The 16,785-nt window shown below is 40.8% G+C and overlaps 1 protein-coding gene across 3 annotated transcripts in view; it reads right to left on the reverse strand.

Annotated features, from left to right (window-relative positions):
* Positions 1 to 16,785, reverse strand: part of Sh3kbp1 (SH3 domain containing kinase binding protein 1) — a 390,661-nt gene that overhangs the window by 332,806 nt on the left and 41,070 nt on the right. For all 3 annotated transcript variants that reach the window (XM_029564790.1, XM_008835702.2, XM_008835705.2), the window contains exon 2: positions 1,017 to 1,174. In XM_029564790.1, the coding sequence (XP_029420650.1) occupies positions 1,017 to 1,174 (158 nt within the window). The remainder of the gene's footprint in view (positions 1 to 1,016; positions 1,175 to 16,785) is intronic.

Raw genomic sequence — 16,785 nt, forward strand, 5'->3', positions numbered from 1 at the left:
TTAAATAAATAAATAAATAAATAAATAGTTAGTGGGATCACCCTTAGGCAAGATCCTGAGGAAAAACTGAATTTGGTTCCTATTCCTTTTAAATTCCCAAGGACTGGAAGTCTGCAACTTTTCACACAGGTTTTCTTTTTTCCATCAGTATCCCCTTGTTATAAAATCTTCCCATCTAGTCCTTGAGGCTCCTTCGAAAGGGACACCTGCTTCTCTGGATCCAAGATTTCTCAAGCCAAAACACACTCATAAATATGGTCTGGTACCATAGAGAATTCAGCTGCAGGTCTGATGCTCTTACGAACCAAGGGCCATCCATTCTTTTCTAAAACCAGACGAGAAGTTTATGGTACTGTGTCTTTTAGACCTCACTGTTATTTCCCTTGAAGAACAGCTTCTAGGTGACCTCTTTTTAGTCCAACAATTCAAACTATTGTTTATAACTACTGAGATGTGTAAATTATTAACAGAAATGAGAAACATCTTGTAATTAAACCCTGAGTTTTACAAAAGGCATAATTTTCAGAATCTTATTGAAGAAATAGGTTTTTATTAAATGTTTCATGGCCATAGGGAGTAAACAAAAAGAAAAATAATACTGCACCTACCAAAACATAACTACGTGAATAGAAAGGTGGAAACAACATAATTTGGATTCTGCATTTAGCTTGATTGCTACTTGATGCAAGTGGTCAAAACTGAGTTTCAATTCCATTTTGCATAGAACTGAAACTAATAACAAAGCAAATAAACAAGTACATAGACCAAACAATTTAACAAGTGATAGATTTTTCCAGCATTTTCTAAGGTTTAGGAAGAGATCATTCTGAGTCTCAAGAAGCCATTTTAAAACAGATATCCAGGGCAATATTACATATGCTGTCCTTGGTATCCCCTAGAAGGTCTGCAAAGCCCCTAAGAGACAGTCCCATGCAATTTATCCTCATGCCCCCACAGTTTTTAGTCAGCAGAGCCCATGTAAGAGACAGGAAAAAAGGCTTTGGCTTTGTACTCACTCTTACAAAGTTGTCAGGGAACAAACCTCTCCTGCCGTTGATCTGTCCCTCCCACCAGCCTCCATCCTCCTTTCTGATGTTGGTGATGATCTCACCCACACTGATCGTCAGCTCATCGTCGTGCTGGGCCTGGTAATCAAACTCCACTATGGCCTCCACTGGAAAGGAAAGAGGAAAAAACAACTTAAATCAGATGTTGGAGAACTCCAAGCTCCAGAATTCCTGAAATACCAATAAAGTCACATTAAAGGGACTTCCCCTTTAGAAATGTGTAAGATAACAGGGCTACACACAACAACCTGATTTTGGTTAACCTGATGCCTGTATAGCACAGAAACCACGAAGTGCTGGTCACGGTCAGACACAGTCAGAATGGCCTATAATTCTCTCAGGGCCAACAGGGGCTTCAGAGGGGAAACCACATACTGACAGTGGCCTAACAATATTTTCCCAACCCATGGGAGGTGTGGCATCATTTCTCTAAATGCAGAGACCAGAGACCACAGACAGACATTGAGTTTGGTCTTTGGGTTCCCGCAGCCAGTGCTAACTATGTGGTGTTAACCTCCTTGGGCCTCAGCTGTGCAAAATATGGAGCATAATTCCCATGCTACAGAGATAATAGCCATCTCTCATGACAATGTATGTGAAGAAAGTTGGCACAAAGACCTCCACTGGTTGAACCAATGTCTCAGACTGCCCACAATCAGAACCACTGCCATCCCAACAGATGAGTTCACAGATAGTTGTACCATGTTACACCGTCTTTTCAATCTATGGCAAAGAAACTACCCCTCAAACTTGGTATAGGCAGAGGCAACAGGTGAGGAAGACGGGTCTTCTGTTGACGAAGTACCAATGCAATTTGGCACAGCTACCCAGTCCACAGATTAGCACATCCATAGAGCAAATGACATGGTTCCTTTAAACTCTGAGGTCTTCTTTGTGCCCACCTCAATAAAAAACAGCATCAAAACTTCTCCCCTTTACATTTGCAGCTTTGAATGAATGAAAGAGTGAGTGAATACAAGGACAGTGAAAATTAGATGAAAACTTCAAGTGGCAAATTAGTATCTTAAGAGATGATAAAATAACAGAAAAGGAAGAGTTTAATGAGCTCTAGAAAAAATGCATACTCTAGGACTGGAGAGATGACTGCTCTTGCCAAGGACCTGGGTTTGATTCCCAGCATCCACATGGTGGGTAACAACCAGCTCCAGGGGATCCGATGCCCTCTTCTGACCTCTTTGGGCATTGCATGACACAGGTGCACTTACACATATATAGGCAATACACTCATACACATTTTTTAAAAAGAATAGATACTCTAACCCAAAATGCATGGCAAACTGAAATGCAATTATTTAAACTACTTTGTTTCTTTTGGCTTGGTATATTTTTTATTAACATATAATAATCATACACATTAATGGGGTACAATGTAGTATTTCAATACACACACACAGCCTGCACTTATCAAATCAGTGTAATTAGTATTTCCCTTTCCTTGTCATTTCTGTTTGGAGCCTTTGAGCTCCTATTTTGGTGAGTCTAAGAAAGCATAGGAGAAAATGTTATGACCTTGGTTTTGGCAAATATTTCTTAAATAGGAGACTAAAATGCATAGATGATTAAAAACAAAATCAATTCTGAGGGTTACTTTTTTAGGAAGGTGAGTGGGTCCCCCTCACATGGGCTTTGCATTTCCATTAGAGGTCAAGCTCCCGTAACGCTGCTGGTTCAGAATAGCCTATCCCTCAGACTGGACCTCCCAAGGACAGCTAAGCCAGCAACTCCAAGTGCCATTGCCATTTCCGAGGTCGGTTTTGTTTTGTTTTGTTTTGTTTTTCATTCCCAAGTCACCTGCTTCACTCTACCATCATAAATCTGGTCAGAATGAGGTTGCAACCTATTGTCATCACTTATCAATGGAAAGGAGGAGGGGAAGAACAGAAACAAGACAACACTTTCTGCTTTCTCCTGGTTCCTGACAAATGCACAAGCAGGAACACTCCAACCTCTTTGTATCATGCTCTGCTCTCTAACAGTTCAAATGAGCTATCATCTTAGTGGGTAAGGTACTTGCCATGCAAGCCTGAGGACCTGAGTTTGAATCCCCAGAACCCTGCAAAACACAACAAGGTAGTGTGCAGGAGGCAGAAAAAGGAGAATCCCCAGAGCTCAAGGGCCAGCTACCCTGACATTTTCATCAGAGGAAAAAAATGAGACCATCTTAAAACAAGGTGGAAAGCGAGGACTAACAACCAAGGTTGGCCTCAGACCTCCACATGCACACCATTATACTTAACACACACACACACACACACACACACACACACACATACACACACAGCTTTTTTAAAAATGAGTCATTGGGGCTGGAGAGATGGCTCAGTGGTTAAGAACACTGGTTGTTCTTGCAAAAGACCCACACCCGGCACCCAATTTGGCAACTAACAATTGTCCATAACTCCAGTCCCAGGGGATCCGACAGCCTCTTCTGACCTCCGTGGGCACTGCACAACACAGGTGCACTTACCTATATGCAGGCAATACACGCATACACATAAAATAAAAATGAAATTAAAAAATAATAATAATAATAAATGAGTCATCATAACAATCAGAACCAAGTTGGTGTAAAAACACCTTTCAGCTAGGCCTGATGGCATAGATGTACCATGCCAGCTACTCAGGAGAATGAGGTAGGAGGATTGCCAAATTCAAAGCCTGCCTAGGCTATAGAGCAGGTTCAAGACTAGACTGGTCAATTTAGTAAGACCCTGTCTCACAAATAAAAACAGCTTTCAGCCAGGTACAGTGCTAGCTACTCAGGAAGCTGAGGCAAGACATCATTGGAGCCCAACAGTTCATGCAGCCTGGGCAATAGTACAAGACCCTCATTTCGGTATTTTTTAAAACAAAACTTTCTTTAAATTTCATGGACATTGATCTATTGAAGCTGAGATTACAGTAAGCATTGTTCATGTGCCAGACCCTACATTATCTCATTTCCCAATTAAATAGTCTGATGCCCATCTTCCCTATTAAAGAACCCAAAGCTCAGCGAGGAAGTTAAGGTCATTTTTCTAAGCTGCTGTTCTCCAAAGTGAGACAAACCTACCTCAAGGATCTGCTGAGATGATTGGAGGGAAAAGTTAAACTGTATGTCATTTTAATGTTTTAAAATGACAGTGTCAACTTCCCTACTATTCTATTTGTAGAATGATCCTGGACCTTGGTCTGGCCTCTGTCTAAGAGTTGGAGCCCTCAGAGTCCTTTAAGCGGCAGAAGGTGGTGTGAGAGACGGCAGAACCTAAGAGAGTTGGACAAGGAACACAGGCCTGCAAGCTCTACTGGAGCAAACATCAGCTCCTAGCAGCTCTGTGACATCTACTGCTAAAGCCTCTTTTACTAAAATCATCCTCACTAAATGGATTAGCAGCTTGAAAGATTTCTGTGACGAATATAGAAACTGTAGACAATGCTCAACTCAAGGCCACATAAACAAGTAAATAGCCTTGGTGAGAGCTCTTTGGCAACCAAGTTTGCGGATGAACACCAGGATACACCAATCACATGTTACAGTGAAATGACCAAGCAAGTCTCAATTATCATGGCAATTGTAATATAGGCTTGGACTCACCTTCGATATAGGTATAAATATTGAGCTATCCAGGAATTAGTTATTATCCTAATTATTATTATCCTTATTATTAATAAACTATGCAGGAATTTTCAAACTATGTATTTGAGCCTTGAAGAAAATATCTTTGTTTTTCTCCTAATTGTCTATAACTATACAAAACTCATTTTGTTGTTACTGCTTGATTTTTTAAGTTTTAAAAAATATTTTATTTATTATTTCTATTTTCTGTGTATGAGTATATTGCCTTCATGTATGTAATAGCACCCATACCATGCAATGCCCTCAGAGGTCAGAAGAGAGAGTTGGATTCCCCTGAAGCTCGAGTTACAGATGGTTGTTAGTTGCCATGTGGGTGCCGGGAATCAAACCTGGGACCTCTGCAAGAACAGCCAGTACCTAACCACTGAGCCACTGCTCCAGCCCCTATTGTTTGCTTTTTGTTTTCCAAAAGCTATTTCTTTTTATAAATTTTAAATTATTTATTTTTATTTTATGTATATGAGTGTTCTGTCTGCATGTATGTAAGCATACTACATGCATGCAATGCCCACAGAGGGGATCAGATCCCCTGGAACTGGAGTTATGGACAATTGTTAGCTGCCATGTGGGTGCTGTGAACCAAACCTGAGTCCTCTGCAAGAGCAGCTAGTGCTCTTAATTACTGACCCATCTCTCCAGCTCCAAGCTCACTGTTTATAATGAAGGTTTACTTAAGGAGCTTCTCCAGAGTGTCTTAAACCTAAAATTAATTCAGTAATATATAGTCATCTGTCACATACTGTTTTGGTCAACAGACCACATATATGATGAAGGTGTAAGATTACATCATCCATGATGTCACAGAGGCATCTTAGTGTGAGCACACTGTGATGTTCTCACAATGAAGATAACTCCCAACAATACATTCCAAAAAATGTATCCTTGATACATTTTTTAAAATACTCAGCCAGTAGTCTTTTTTTAAAAAAAAAGAAACGGGCTGGAGAGGTAGTTCAACAGTTAAGAGCAATGGCTGCTCTTGCAGAGGACCCAGGTTTAGCTCCCAACACCCACATGACAGCTAGCAACCATCTTTAACTCCAGTTCCAGGGGATCCAATGCCCTTTTCTGGCCACCACGGGCATTGCACATGTGGTTGCACTTACATACCTACAGGTAAAACACTCACTCATACACATAAAATAAAAATAAGCAAATGAATTTAATTTTTTTTTAAAGAAACGAAGTCTAGGGGCTGGAGAGATGGCTCAGAGGTTAGAACACTGGTTGTTCTTGCAGCAGACCTGGGTTGAAATCCCAGTACCCACATGGCAGCTAACAACTGTCCATAACTCCAGTTCCAGGGAATCTGACAGCCTCTTCTGTCCTCCACGGGTATTGCACAACACAGGTGCACTTACCTATGTGCAGGCAATACACACATACACATAAAATAAAAAAATAAAATAAAATATTTTTTTTAAAAAAGAAACGAAGTCTGAGAATACAGTTCAGTGGCAGAACTCTTGCTTAGCATACATAAGCCCCTAAGTTCAATTCTCAACAGCACAAAAAAAGAAACAATAAACTTGGAACATGAACCTAGTCTCCCTGAAAACGGCTCCCATTAGAGCTTAAAAGGAAAATTATCAGCTTTTCTGATGGGGAATATGAAAATCTTGTGGGGAGATTTGGGAGAAGCCTATTACAAGTGTGCCTGCAGGAGAGGGAGGGAGAACAGGGAAGTCTTCTGAAGAGGCATGGAGTGTAAGGTGATCTTAAACCCTGTGAACTTTCAGGAACTCAGGACCTGACCAAATTGTGGATCACAGCCCTGCTTCTTCCTCCCTATCCAGCAAGGTACATTTCTCTGTTCTCTATCTGATCTTCAGTGAGGTAAAGGTGGAAGAGAACACACTGATTCCACTTCAAGCAGATGTGGTTTCCTGGTGTGATAAATCAGAGGAAAATGCATCCTGGTTTCTCCTCAATGTCTCCTTCCATGAGCCCAAGGGCATGCCTTAGTGCAGGCCTACTATATTACGGCTGGAGATCAGGAATGAGGGACTCTAAGACAGAGTATATAACTGCATAATATTCAAGTCATAATATTCACAATATCCTATCAAGGTGGTTTTTTCTAACTTAACCTTTCATTAAACTCCTAGTTTAAAGAAAATTGCTCCCGGATTAAACAAAATTTAACCTTCTCCTTAAGCTTATGAAATCACATGTACTCTCCCTACTTTCTAGCCCCAGGTGGTGCCTGACTGCCCCCATACCACCTCCCCAGCTTCTCTAGTCCTCAGGCCTCCCTATCCCTGCCACTGAGGCCATCCTATGCTATGACAGTGGCCTGTGTATCTTCCCAGTAAGCTTGTAAAATGCTTTCTGGATATGGATCACCCTTAGTTGGTTCCATCGTGCCCCCGGTGAGCAACCAGGGGATGAGGTAGGTGCTCAATGCAGACTTGATAACCCAACCACTTAGCTTGCATTTTATATTGACAGAGTTCTCTGCCCAACAAAGGTGCCACTAAAATGTCAAGTGTCAATCACATTTTGCAAATTGAGTCATATTATTCAGTGCACTAAGAGAGTTTGCTATTTTAAAAAAAAAAGATTCTGTGGTTAATTCTTTTGTAACATGAATAATCACTTCCTGCTTTAGCTTTACTGTCGAGATGAATTTTTATATATATATCAGATTTCTCTTAAGGGTAGAAAAGTTGTATGTGGCCTTGTTAAGAGCTCCTAAGTCATGAGATATGTCGCTCTTACTCCCTTTCAAAGGTTCAGGACTTTTCTTTCTAATACAATAGCACTAACTGTATGGGGGTACCGTGTACATGATACATCATTAGTCTGAATTAAGATGTACCGTAGAAGTATAACAGGCACATTACATTTGTTTATGTATTTATGTATGTATTTATTTGTATATTTATGTGTGTGTGTCTGTCTGTGAGTGTACACACATATCACAGCAGAGATGTGGAAGTCTAAGGACAACTTTCAGGAATTGGTTCTCTACTTCCACCATGTGGGTACAGATCAAACTCAGATCATCAGGTATGGTGGTACATGCCTCTACCCACTGAGCCATATCGCCAGTCTCTATAACAGGCACTAGAAACTACTTCTGTTGAAAACTAGCGACTCCTCACTTAAGCCCACAAGGTAAAGTAAAAGCAAAAAGTCTACAGTTTCTGCCTTCATTTTACATCCGTCTCCTTTCCTCTGGGTCACCTGTCTACCTCTGCATGTAGGCATGCCAATCACTCAAGGAGTGTCATCTAGAAACCTCTCCTCCCCCCCCCCCCCCCCCGCCAAGGCTAAAGACATAAAGATAAGAGTAACTAAGGAATCAAACTGCTAGCCTCTGACAATGTCCTGTTCCAGATCCCCCCTCCCAAAGGCATCTAAAGGTTTCCCGTCATCTCAGATTCCAGGAACAGCAGAGCCTCCCACCCTACCCCAGAGAAGGACAGTTATCTGTGATGGCAAGGCTGTACCTTGGAGCAGGAGTTATCATCTCCTGAAAACCAGCCCTCCCCCTCAAGCAATAAGGACTTAATGCCACCTGGTTAACCAGACTGGAGACAATGATCAGTCAGACCACATGCTGACCAGAACTGCTTAATTATGCAGACTTCTTACCCCTGACACAATTCTTCCTCTATCTAAACCCAAAGTTTGGTCAGCATCCTAAAGATAAGCTTGGGAATCACCGGATCCCTTTATTTGTCCCTCTTCTCAGTGTGCCACATTGATCCCATCTCTTCTCTTTACTTGGCACAATTTCTCATCTCTTGAATTGGTGTATTTTGGAAGAGTGGCTGAGCCGAAACTGTTGGGACCACTGGATCTGGAACTTTTGCCCTAAAATGCCAATAACAAATATAAAACAGTTCAATATTTTTTTACATTGATTGCATGGTGAAATGATACTTTGGATTTGCTGGGGTAAATAATACACTTTTGAAATTAATTTCAGCTTTTTTAGCTTTATTAATGTGGCTGCTAGAACGTTTTAAATTATATGTGTGGGTGATAGTACACATCTCTTGCACAATTATTTACAATGCTTAGCAAACAGGCAACGAAGACCTCAGATTGCACAAGCATGGCCAAAATAGTTACAAGAGTCCATGAGAAAGTCTGTGCCCCCAAACCCATTCCATTGCCTTCAGTGAGCTACAGGTACCTATAGCGAAGATCAAGCATTACCTAACTTTTTTTAATGGTACCCTTTGGGAAACCTCTGAGCATGAGCACAAAATTAAAGCAGTAAGCTAAGTAAAATATACCAGAGGTATAATTAGGACAAAAGTAAATAAAATCCCATATTTAAAGACACCATAAATTACAAAACTTAAGAATGTCTCCCCATCCGAAAAAAATACCACCCTCCAGTTGCCTGCTGTGCCAAAAGCCAGCCTCCACAAGTTTGCTATATCTACTGTCTGCAAAAACCAAAGCTACAGTTAACATGAAAAGCTGGAGCCCCAGGAGATAAGAGATCTGCTTAGAAATGCAAACATTTCAACCTTCCCTATCTGCCTTCAAACTTGCTGAATGTCTTCCCCCAAAAGATGAAATGGGTGGTTTTTGAACTGTTGGGTTGGCTAAGCCAGAGGCCAAGCAGCTACCTTCTCAGAGCTGACTTCTTACAGTGGCAATGACAGAGGCCCTGCTGAGGGGGCAGGGAGAGGGGAGGTGGGGGGGACTGGTTTTGCACCCTGTACTTACTTCCTCTCTCCTCACCCAGCTCACACAGCTGCTATCTGATGTTGCCTTACCCCGACCAGCCTTGCAAGCTCCATCTGGGAAAAGCCCTTATCCTTCCCAGGATGCTGTCTCTCCCACCTAGCATCCTATCTGACTCAATAAATATTTGAATAAATCAGAGAGGATGAAAGAGGATGGAAGTTTCCAATTAATTTCCTCCATTCTGTGTGTACACATACACATGATGTTACAAAGTCTCAGTGCAGCTTTAAGCTTTAATCATTTCAGAAGTAGAAATGTCACACATGGTTTTACATTTTTCATCATGTGAATTCTGATGAATATGTTTTTTTAATTTTAATGTTTTCAGTCCTCTGTCTGAAGATAGCATCAAAAAAACAAAGAAGTAATTTTTCACCAGAAAAGATTTCATGACAAAAGGCCATAATTGCTGAACACTGGTGATAGAAACAACATTAGATATTATCTTGCCAATCATTTTCCTAAGTTTACAGGTGAAGAACTGAGATCTGGAATGTTCCATAACTGAGGCTTAGCAAGAGTGAGCACTAAATAATGGTGGTGTCAAGGCTAGGAGTCCGGGCTCCCAAATGACAGTTCTCAAGAGAGTAGGGAGGAGCTCAAGTAAACAGCAGAAGTGATTGAGACCAGCAGGATACAGACTTGGACACCATTATAAGGGTTTCTTCCTTACCCTCCCCCAGAGCAGAGTTCCCAGAATCCCCAGAAGTTACATCAGTCAGGAACATATGAAAACCTATGCTCAAATCTAAAGAGGCAGAAAAGAGATGAGAGGTTGTCTAGGGCCAGGGGTATGAACTGATTACAAATGAGTATATAGGATCTTTGGGACTGACGGAAATATTTTAAAATATTTATTATTTTTATTTTATGTGTATGAGTGTATTGCCTACATGTATGTGAGTGCACCCGTGTCATGCAATGCCACGAAGTCAGAAGAGGACATCAAATTCCCCTGGAACTGGAGTTAAGGACGGTTCATAGCCGCCATGTGGGTGCTGGGAATTCAACCCGGGTCCTCTGCAAGAACAGTCAGTGCTTTTAACTGCTGAGCCATCTCTCCAGCACCAAATATTTTAATATTAAACTGTGGTTAAGAGTTGCACTATGCTATAAATTTACTAAAAACTCATTACAGTATACACTTACATATGTGAAATTTTAGACCTAAATTTATCTTTGAAAGATAAAAGTGGAAACACTGTGTGACCTATATTTAGAAAATTATAACTGTAGAGACTTGCTCATCAAGGTGGTTGACTGTATTTGTGCACCAGGGAGTGAACATTCCCCATACAGGGAAGAAAGCCATTTGGAGATCTAATCTGATCAGAATGCCACTCAACACAGCCAATGCTCTGCCAGCCCATGCATGGACACGGAACTCAACTGACTACCAGTAATGTCACAATGGTTGGGATTGGCTGGAGTAGATCCCACACTAGAGCTTTTGGAAGCAGCAGAGAGCCTCAGGGCTGCCCTGCTGCCATTTTTCCCACACATAATGTTTCAGATTCTCCTTCAACCCACAAACCACTGCAAAGCCCTCCCCAAAATAATTTTCCCTCTTCAGTTAAGAGACAACTGGTTTCTGTTCTTGCAACAAGGCTCATGCATCAACTTTTTAAGAATGGGACTCTTCCCTATGGAAGTCCAAGTTCTCACCATCAGGACTTTCTCATCAGTGTCTGGGTTAGAGGTTTGGGGACCTGGATTTCCTGGCTCTAGAGCACTGTGGGAATCTCCACACACAACAAAGCTGATCTACACTCCAGCCACATTTTCCATTTACTGTCTTCACAAGCACACCAATGAGGGGTGCCAAACAAATTAAGGGCCTTATTCTCAAGGCCTGACTAAGAAGACAGGCTCAGAAACAGACCCCAATGAGTAAGAGCTCTCTGGGTTTGAGCTCTCTAAGTAAGAGGGAACAAAACATTGGTCAGGCTAGGTTCCTACAGGGTACAGCAAGGTCTGCCGTGGGCCAGGAGCAGCTCAAGGGACTAACTGTGCATCAGCAGAGAAAGGGAGAAAAGATCAGACAAGAGAAAAGACAAAAAGGCCCACCATCATCTGACTCAGACACTCTTGTCACTCACTGCTTTGAAGGGCAGCCCAAGGAACCCTGGGCTCCAAGTCATCTCTCCCCTCTTTGTCACCTCTAAGCATTTTTGCAGAGGACATGAGATGTAGGGCATAGTAGGCCTGAAAGTCAAGTCCAGCTTACATATTAGTAAATATGTAATGTTTGTGGCATGAGGCAAGGCACCTTGAGTTCGTTTTCTTTGTGTTTAAGATGGGAGAGGGTCTGGGCCAAGGATAATGGATGACACCTGACAACTCCTATATACAAAAGCTGGTCCATCAATAACAGCCACTAATCTCGGAGGTCATTATCCTGTGCTGTGAGGGTTTCTCTGCACATGCCCTGTCCCCACTGCCTACTCACGGACAGCCCTTACATGATAGATATGAGCACGACCCCCTCTTTGCCCAGTATCTGACCCACAGTTGGTACTCAACAAATGTTGGTGATCAGGTCCATCTTCTCAAAACCAGGAGTGTCCAGAGAGCATGAATTCCAAACCATACCTTCTCATTCAGCACAAAGAGATGCAGTTACAAATGTGAGCTATTATTTGACTTGAAGGCAAAAGGAAGTTGACCACAAAATACATATGACAGACTAGGCAAAGTCTGTCAAGTTCTACTGTGATCAGCTTCAATTCCAACCCCACCTCTGCCTTAATGAATGCCAACAGCACAGGTGTGTCTAATCAAAGATCAGCGTTTGTTGCAAGGCAGTGTGTGGACAGGAAAGAGCTCACAAAGCCTGGAGGCCTCTGCTATCTTGTAGCTGGTATTCTGGTATCTTTCAGACTGAATTCTGAAGCTGGAGCCTCCCCCAAGTGGCACAGGAACAATGTGTTATTAAACCATTTACCGCTGAAACTAACCCTTGCAAACTAGCACACTGCACTTTTCAGAGATGCATTAGATAGACGGGGTAAGAGTAACTTAGCCAGAAAATTCCTTTTTAAATGAAAAAGAAAGCACAGAAAAATGGGTGCAGATGAGTTTGCACATTAAAAAAGATAGTGAAGAATGAAGACAATTTGTTAGAGGTAAGCCTATATAGAAAATATTGTCTGCGGATGTCATGGAGGGGAAAATAAATAGCCGTTTAGAAAACCAATTTAATAAAAAATCTGTTTAGTCAAAACAGTTTAGACATTTAAAGACACAGCCTTTTTACTCAAGCATAGGAAAGAATGCACATGAATGTTGCTTTATATGTGTTCAACCATTTTAAGTAATAAAATGGCTTCAAGAGACAAATTTTCCAAATTTTATTATGACACCCTGATTCTCATACCCCAAGGAGAGCCAAAGACAGGTGCCTGACTAGAAATTGATGTATCTTTCAGTGTGAAGAGCCCAAAGGTTTGTGGCCAACCTGACTATGTAAACTTCAAAACATAGAAACAACCGAGTGTCCGTTTATATTATATAAATTTAATTACAGATTATGCAACAAAATGAGAAAACACTGCTTCCTCCACCCCAACACCCTCTGGTTTCATGAAATAATTTTATTCACCAGACATTAGAGATGGTTGAAATGTATTTGCCTGTGGTTAATACATCTAAAAGGTTTGCTTTAACTGTTTTATTCCAAATAAATTCATAGAGCCTGACAGTAAAGATACTCTGTAAGGACTGGAACAGAATGTGACTCTGGCTTTTCTGCAAGACAGAGCAAAGAGAATGGGAGAGTGACTTTATAATGTGGACATGTAGGCTTCAGGATAGTTAAGTTGAATGGGCAGCAAGCGCTAAAGTCCAGGTCAAAAGGAAAGAAGGTGAGAGCAATTCAACAACAAAACATGTTCAATAGGAGCAGTGGGAGTCGGGGCAAATGTCTGGGCAGAGAAAAAGTAGACAGTAAGTCTAGAGGAAACTACAGTAAGCCTTCATTGCCTTCCTCCAGCAGATTTAACGTACCTTTTCAGGCTTCGTTTATATCCCCCACCCCATTGGAGGAGTTCTGTTACAGTTGTGGAATTCTGCTCATGAGATCCCATGGAGGTAGAAGAGGCTTGTAAAACTGAAAAGCTTGTGGATACTGGGAAGATAGCTCAGTGGGTAAAGTATTTGCCTTGCAAGCATAAGGATCTGAGTTCGATCCCCAGAACCCACATAAAAAAGCCAACATGGTATTATGTTCTTGTAATTTCAGCTCTGGAAAGGTGAAGAGAGGTGGAACCCCAGGCTGCTGGCCAATCAGCTAGCCTACTTGTCAAGTTCCTGTCAGTGAAGCTGTCTGAAAAAAAACAGTTGGATGGTGCCTGAGGAATGACACCATTCCTCTGGGCTACACACACACACACACACACACACACACACACACACACACATATGCACACAAATTTGAACCTTGTGGGCCTCCCAAAGCAAAAGTGGTGTGCTTGGCCTCATTAGGCACTCAAGAAATGCTTTTTGTTGAGTGAAGAGAAATGCAAGAAGAATTTGATAAAAAGCTGAGAATCTAAGAAAATGAAATCTGAGCCAAGGCAAAAGCAGATGAAAACAGTAAAACAGTGACTCTTCAAAGCAGCCTAGACATGCAAACTGTCATAAGCATAGCTACTTTGAGCTCCCCAACATCTTATCCAGAGATAACATCTAGCATATTTGCAATACCATAATGGGACAGTTACTAGGAAGGATGATAGTTCGTGATGAGTTTCACTGATGATGTTGCATAGTAATTCTGAGTTTATTATCACAGTGATTACTTCCAGTTTAGCAGTAATTTTGGTGAATGGTTTTAATATTTGAACAACAATTTGAACTAGAAGTTGGAAGTCAAGAATCTATTTCATAGACTGGACTATTCTCATTTATTACATAGGCCATATTTTTTTATTGACTGAATTTATTCTTTGGCAATTTCATACATGTATGTGGTACATTCTGTTTACTCTCACTCCCAACTCTTATATCTCTCCCTCCCCTGTATCTCCCTTCCTTCCTACAGGTCCCTTTCCCATATTCATGTCTTTTTGTTTTGTTTTGTTTTGTTGCCCTCCGATTTTAACATGGACAGTCTATGTATAGGCCATGTTTTTGTTTTTTAAACATTGTAATGTTTATTCTTTGACAATACAATATATCTTCCCCAATTCTACCCTCCAATTCCCCTGCGATTCCTTCAAAATGCTCTCCTCCCGTTTTCATGTCATCTTCCTTTTTAAAATGTTTGTTTTTATTGAATTTTGATCCTATTTAGATCCTCTCTCCTATCTGCACCCCCTTCCTGCCTCTCCTGCCCAATTTCATGTGCCATATATATATATATATATATATTTGTATCCCCAATTGCCCTTTAGTGTGGGTTCATTCACTGGAGTATAGGCCAAAATTTAAATATTTCCTCTCATATGATGTGTATAAATTGTCTTTTACAAAAATGTGGAATTACATTTACAAAGAAATATGGGAAAGACTCTTTGTCACAAGCCTTTACAAACTGAAATTTTACATAACTTTGCCAAACAAGTTAATCATACGTTTTGAGAAAATTTAGAAATAGTACTTCTAAGAATAACAATGTATCAGTCTTACAATGATTTGGAATCCAGATGTAATTAATTCTTACAAGCTAAGCTAAATGAATAGTTTTAATCTTATACCATGTTCACTATTTGTGACTCAGTTGTTCCTCTGACTCAGAACAATGTATGCGTTCATGAGATATGACATTGATGATGTTGAAAACAGTAAAGATGTTACAAACCAAAAAAGAATATATTTCATGCATGTCTAATTTTTTTTATTTGGTCTTTTTGAGACATGATCTCCCTGTAGCCCCAGCTGTCCTGGAACTCACTATGTAGACCAGGCTGGCCTTGAACTCAGAGATCCACCTGCCTCTGCCTCCCGAGTGCTGGGAATAAAGGCGTGCACCATCACACCTGGCTTCATGTCTAATTTTTAATTATTATTTATTTTTATTTTATGTGTATGAGTGTTTTACCTCATGCAGGTAAAACATGTAAGTGGACCCATATTGCACAAGGCCTATGGAGGCCACAAGAAGGCATTAGATCCCCTGGAACTGAAGTTACAGATGGTTGTTGCCACCATGTGGGTGCTGGGAACCAAACCTGGGTCCTCAGTAAGAGCAGCAATGCTCTTAACTGCTGAGCCATCTCTCCAGACCCATCATACATATCTTTGTAATACATATCTTTGTAATACATATCTTTGTAATCAACTTCATTGTAAAGAATTGATCAATGTGTCAGAAAATCACTTAGTAATTATGCATCGATTCAGAATAGCACAAAATGGAAGTGAGGTCAAACCCCAACATTTTTCTATCCTTTATATGTTCTCATTTAAAGTTAAACAAATAGAGTAAGATCTAAAGAAACTGGACTGGAGTTTAACATTTTTAAACCAGTTCCAAAATTTAAGCACAGGCTAACAGATAAAAAATAGATAAAAGATCAACAGTACCACATCAAAGATTTCTAGAAAGATGATCTAAGAAGAGCAATATGTACATTTTTTCAGAGACAATATACATTTAAATTCCTAAACATAATTTTTCACTAAAAGGAAGTCTGGTAGTCAGAATGACTGATTCCAGGTCAGGAGCAATAAAGATAGTAACCCCGGACCACACTGTCATACCAAGAAAACATGGAAGACATCAAAGAGGGATTGAGAAAATGATTCCATAGGTAAAGTGTTTGCTCTGCAAGGCTAAGGGCCTGAGATTGGATCCCCAACCCCCATGTAAAACTCCAGGTTTGGTGGCCCACCTATAATCACAGCATTGAGGAGAGGAAAACAAGCAGATCCCCGGAGTTCACTGGTCAGTCAAGTCTAGCTGAATCAGTGGGTTCTAGGTTCAATGAGAGACCCTGTATCAAAAAAAAGGTAGAGGGCCACTAACAAAGATATGTGATACCAACCTTTCGCCTCTATACACAGGTGCATACCTGCATGCACACACGCACAAGCATGAACACACAGAAAGACTGCTTGAGTTGTATCACCTTTGTAAGATGCTGTATCACCTTTGTAAGATGCTGGAGAACCAATACCTGCATGCACACACACACAAGCATGAACACACACAAAGACTGCTTGAGTTGTATCACCTTTGTAAGATGCTGGAGAACAAATTCATTGCTTTGAAAATTAATAAATGAAAGAATCAAAACATTAGTCCTGCTTTTCCTATACAAACTCAAGATAACAGCTGACAAGGAGATAGTTCTCTCTACAGTAGTAGTCCAGGTAATAGATGACAGAAGAATAAGAGAATTACACAACCAAAACTCTGCAACCTCA

Source organism: Nannospalax galili, unplaced genomic scaffold, assembly GCF_000622305.1.
Source record: "Nannospalax galili isolate Female #2095 unplaced genomic scaffold, S.galili_v1.0 scaffold217, whole genome shotgun sequence".
In the NCBI taxonomy this organism is placed as follows: Eukaryota; Metazoa; Chordata; class Mammalia; order Rodentia; family Spalacidae; genus Nannospalax; species Nannospalax galili.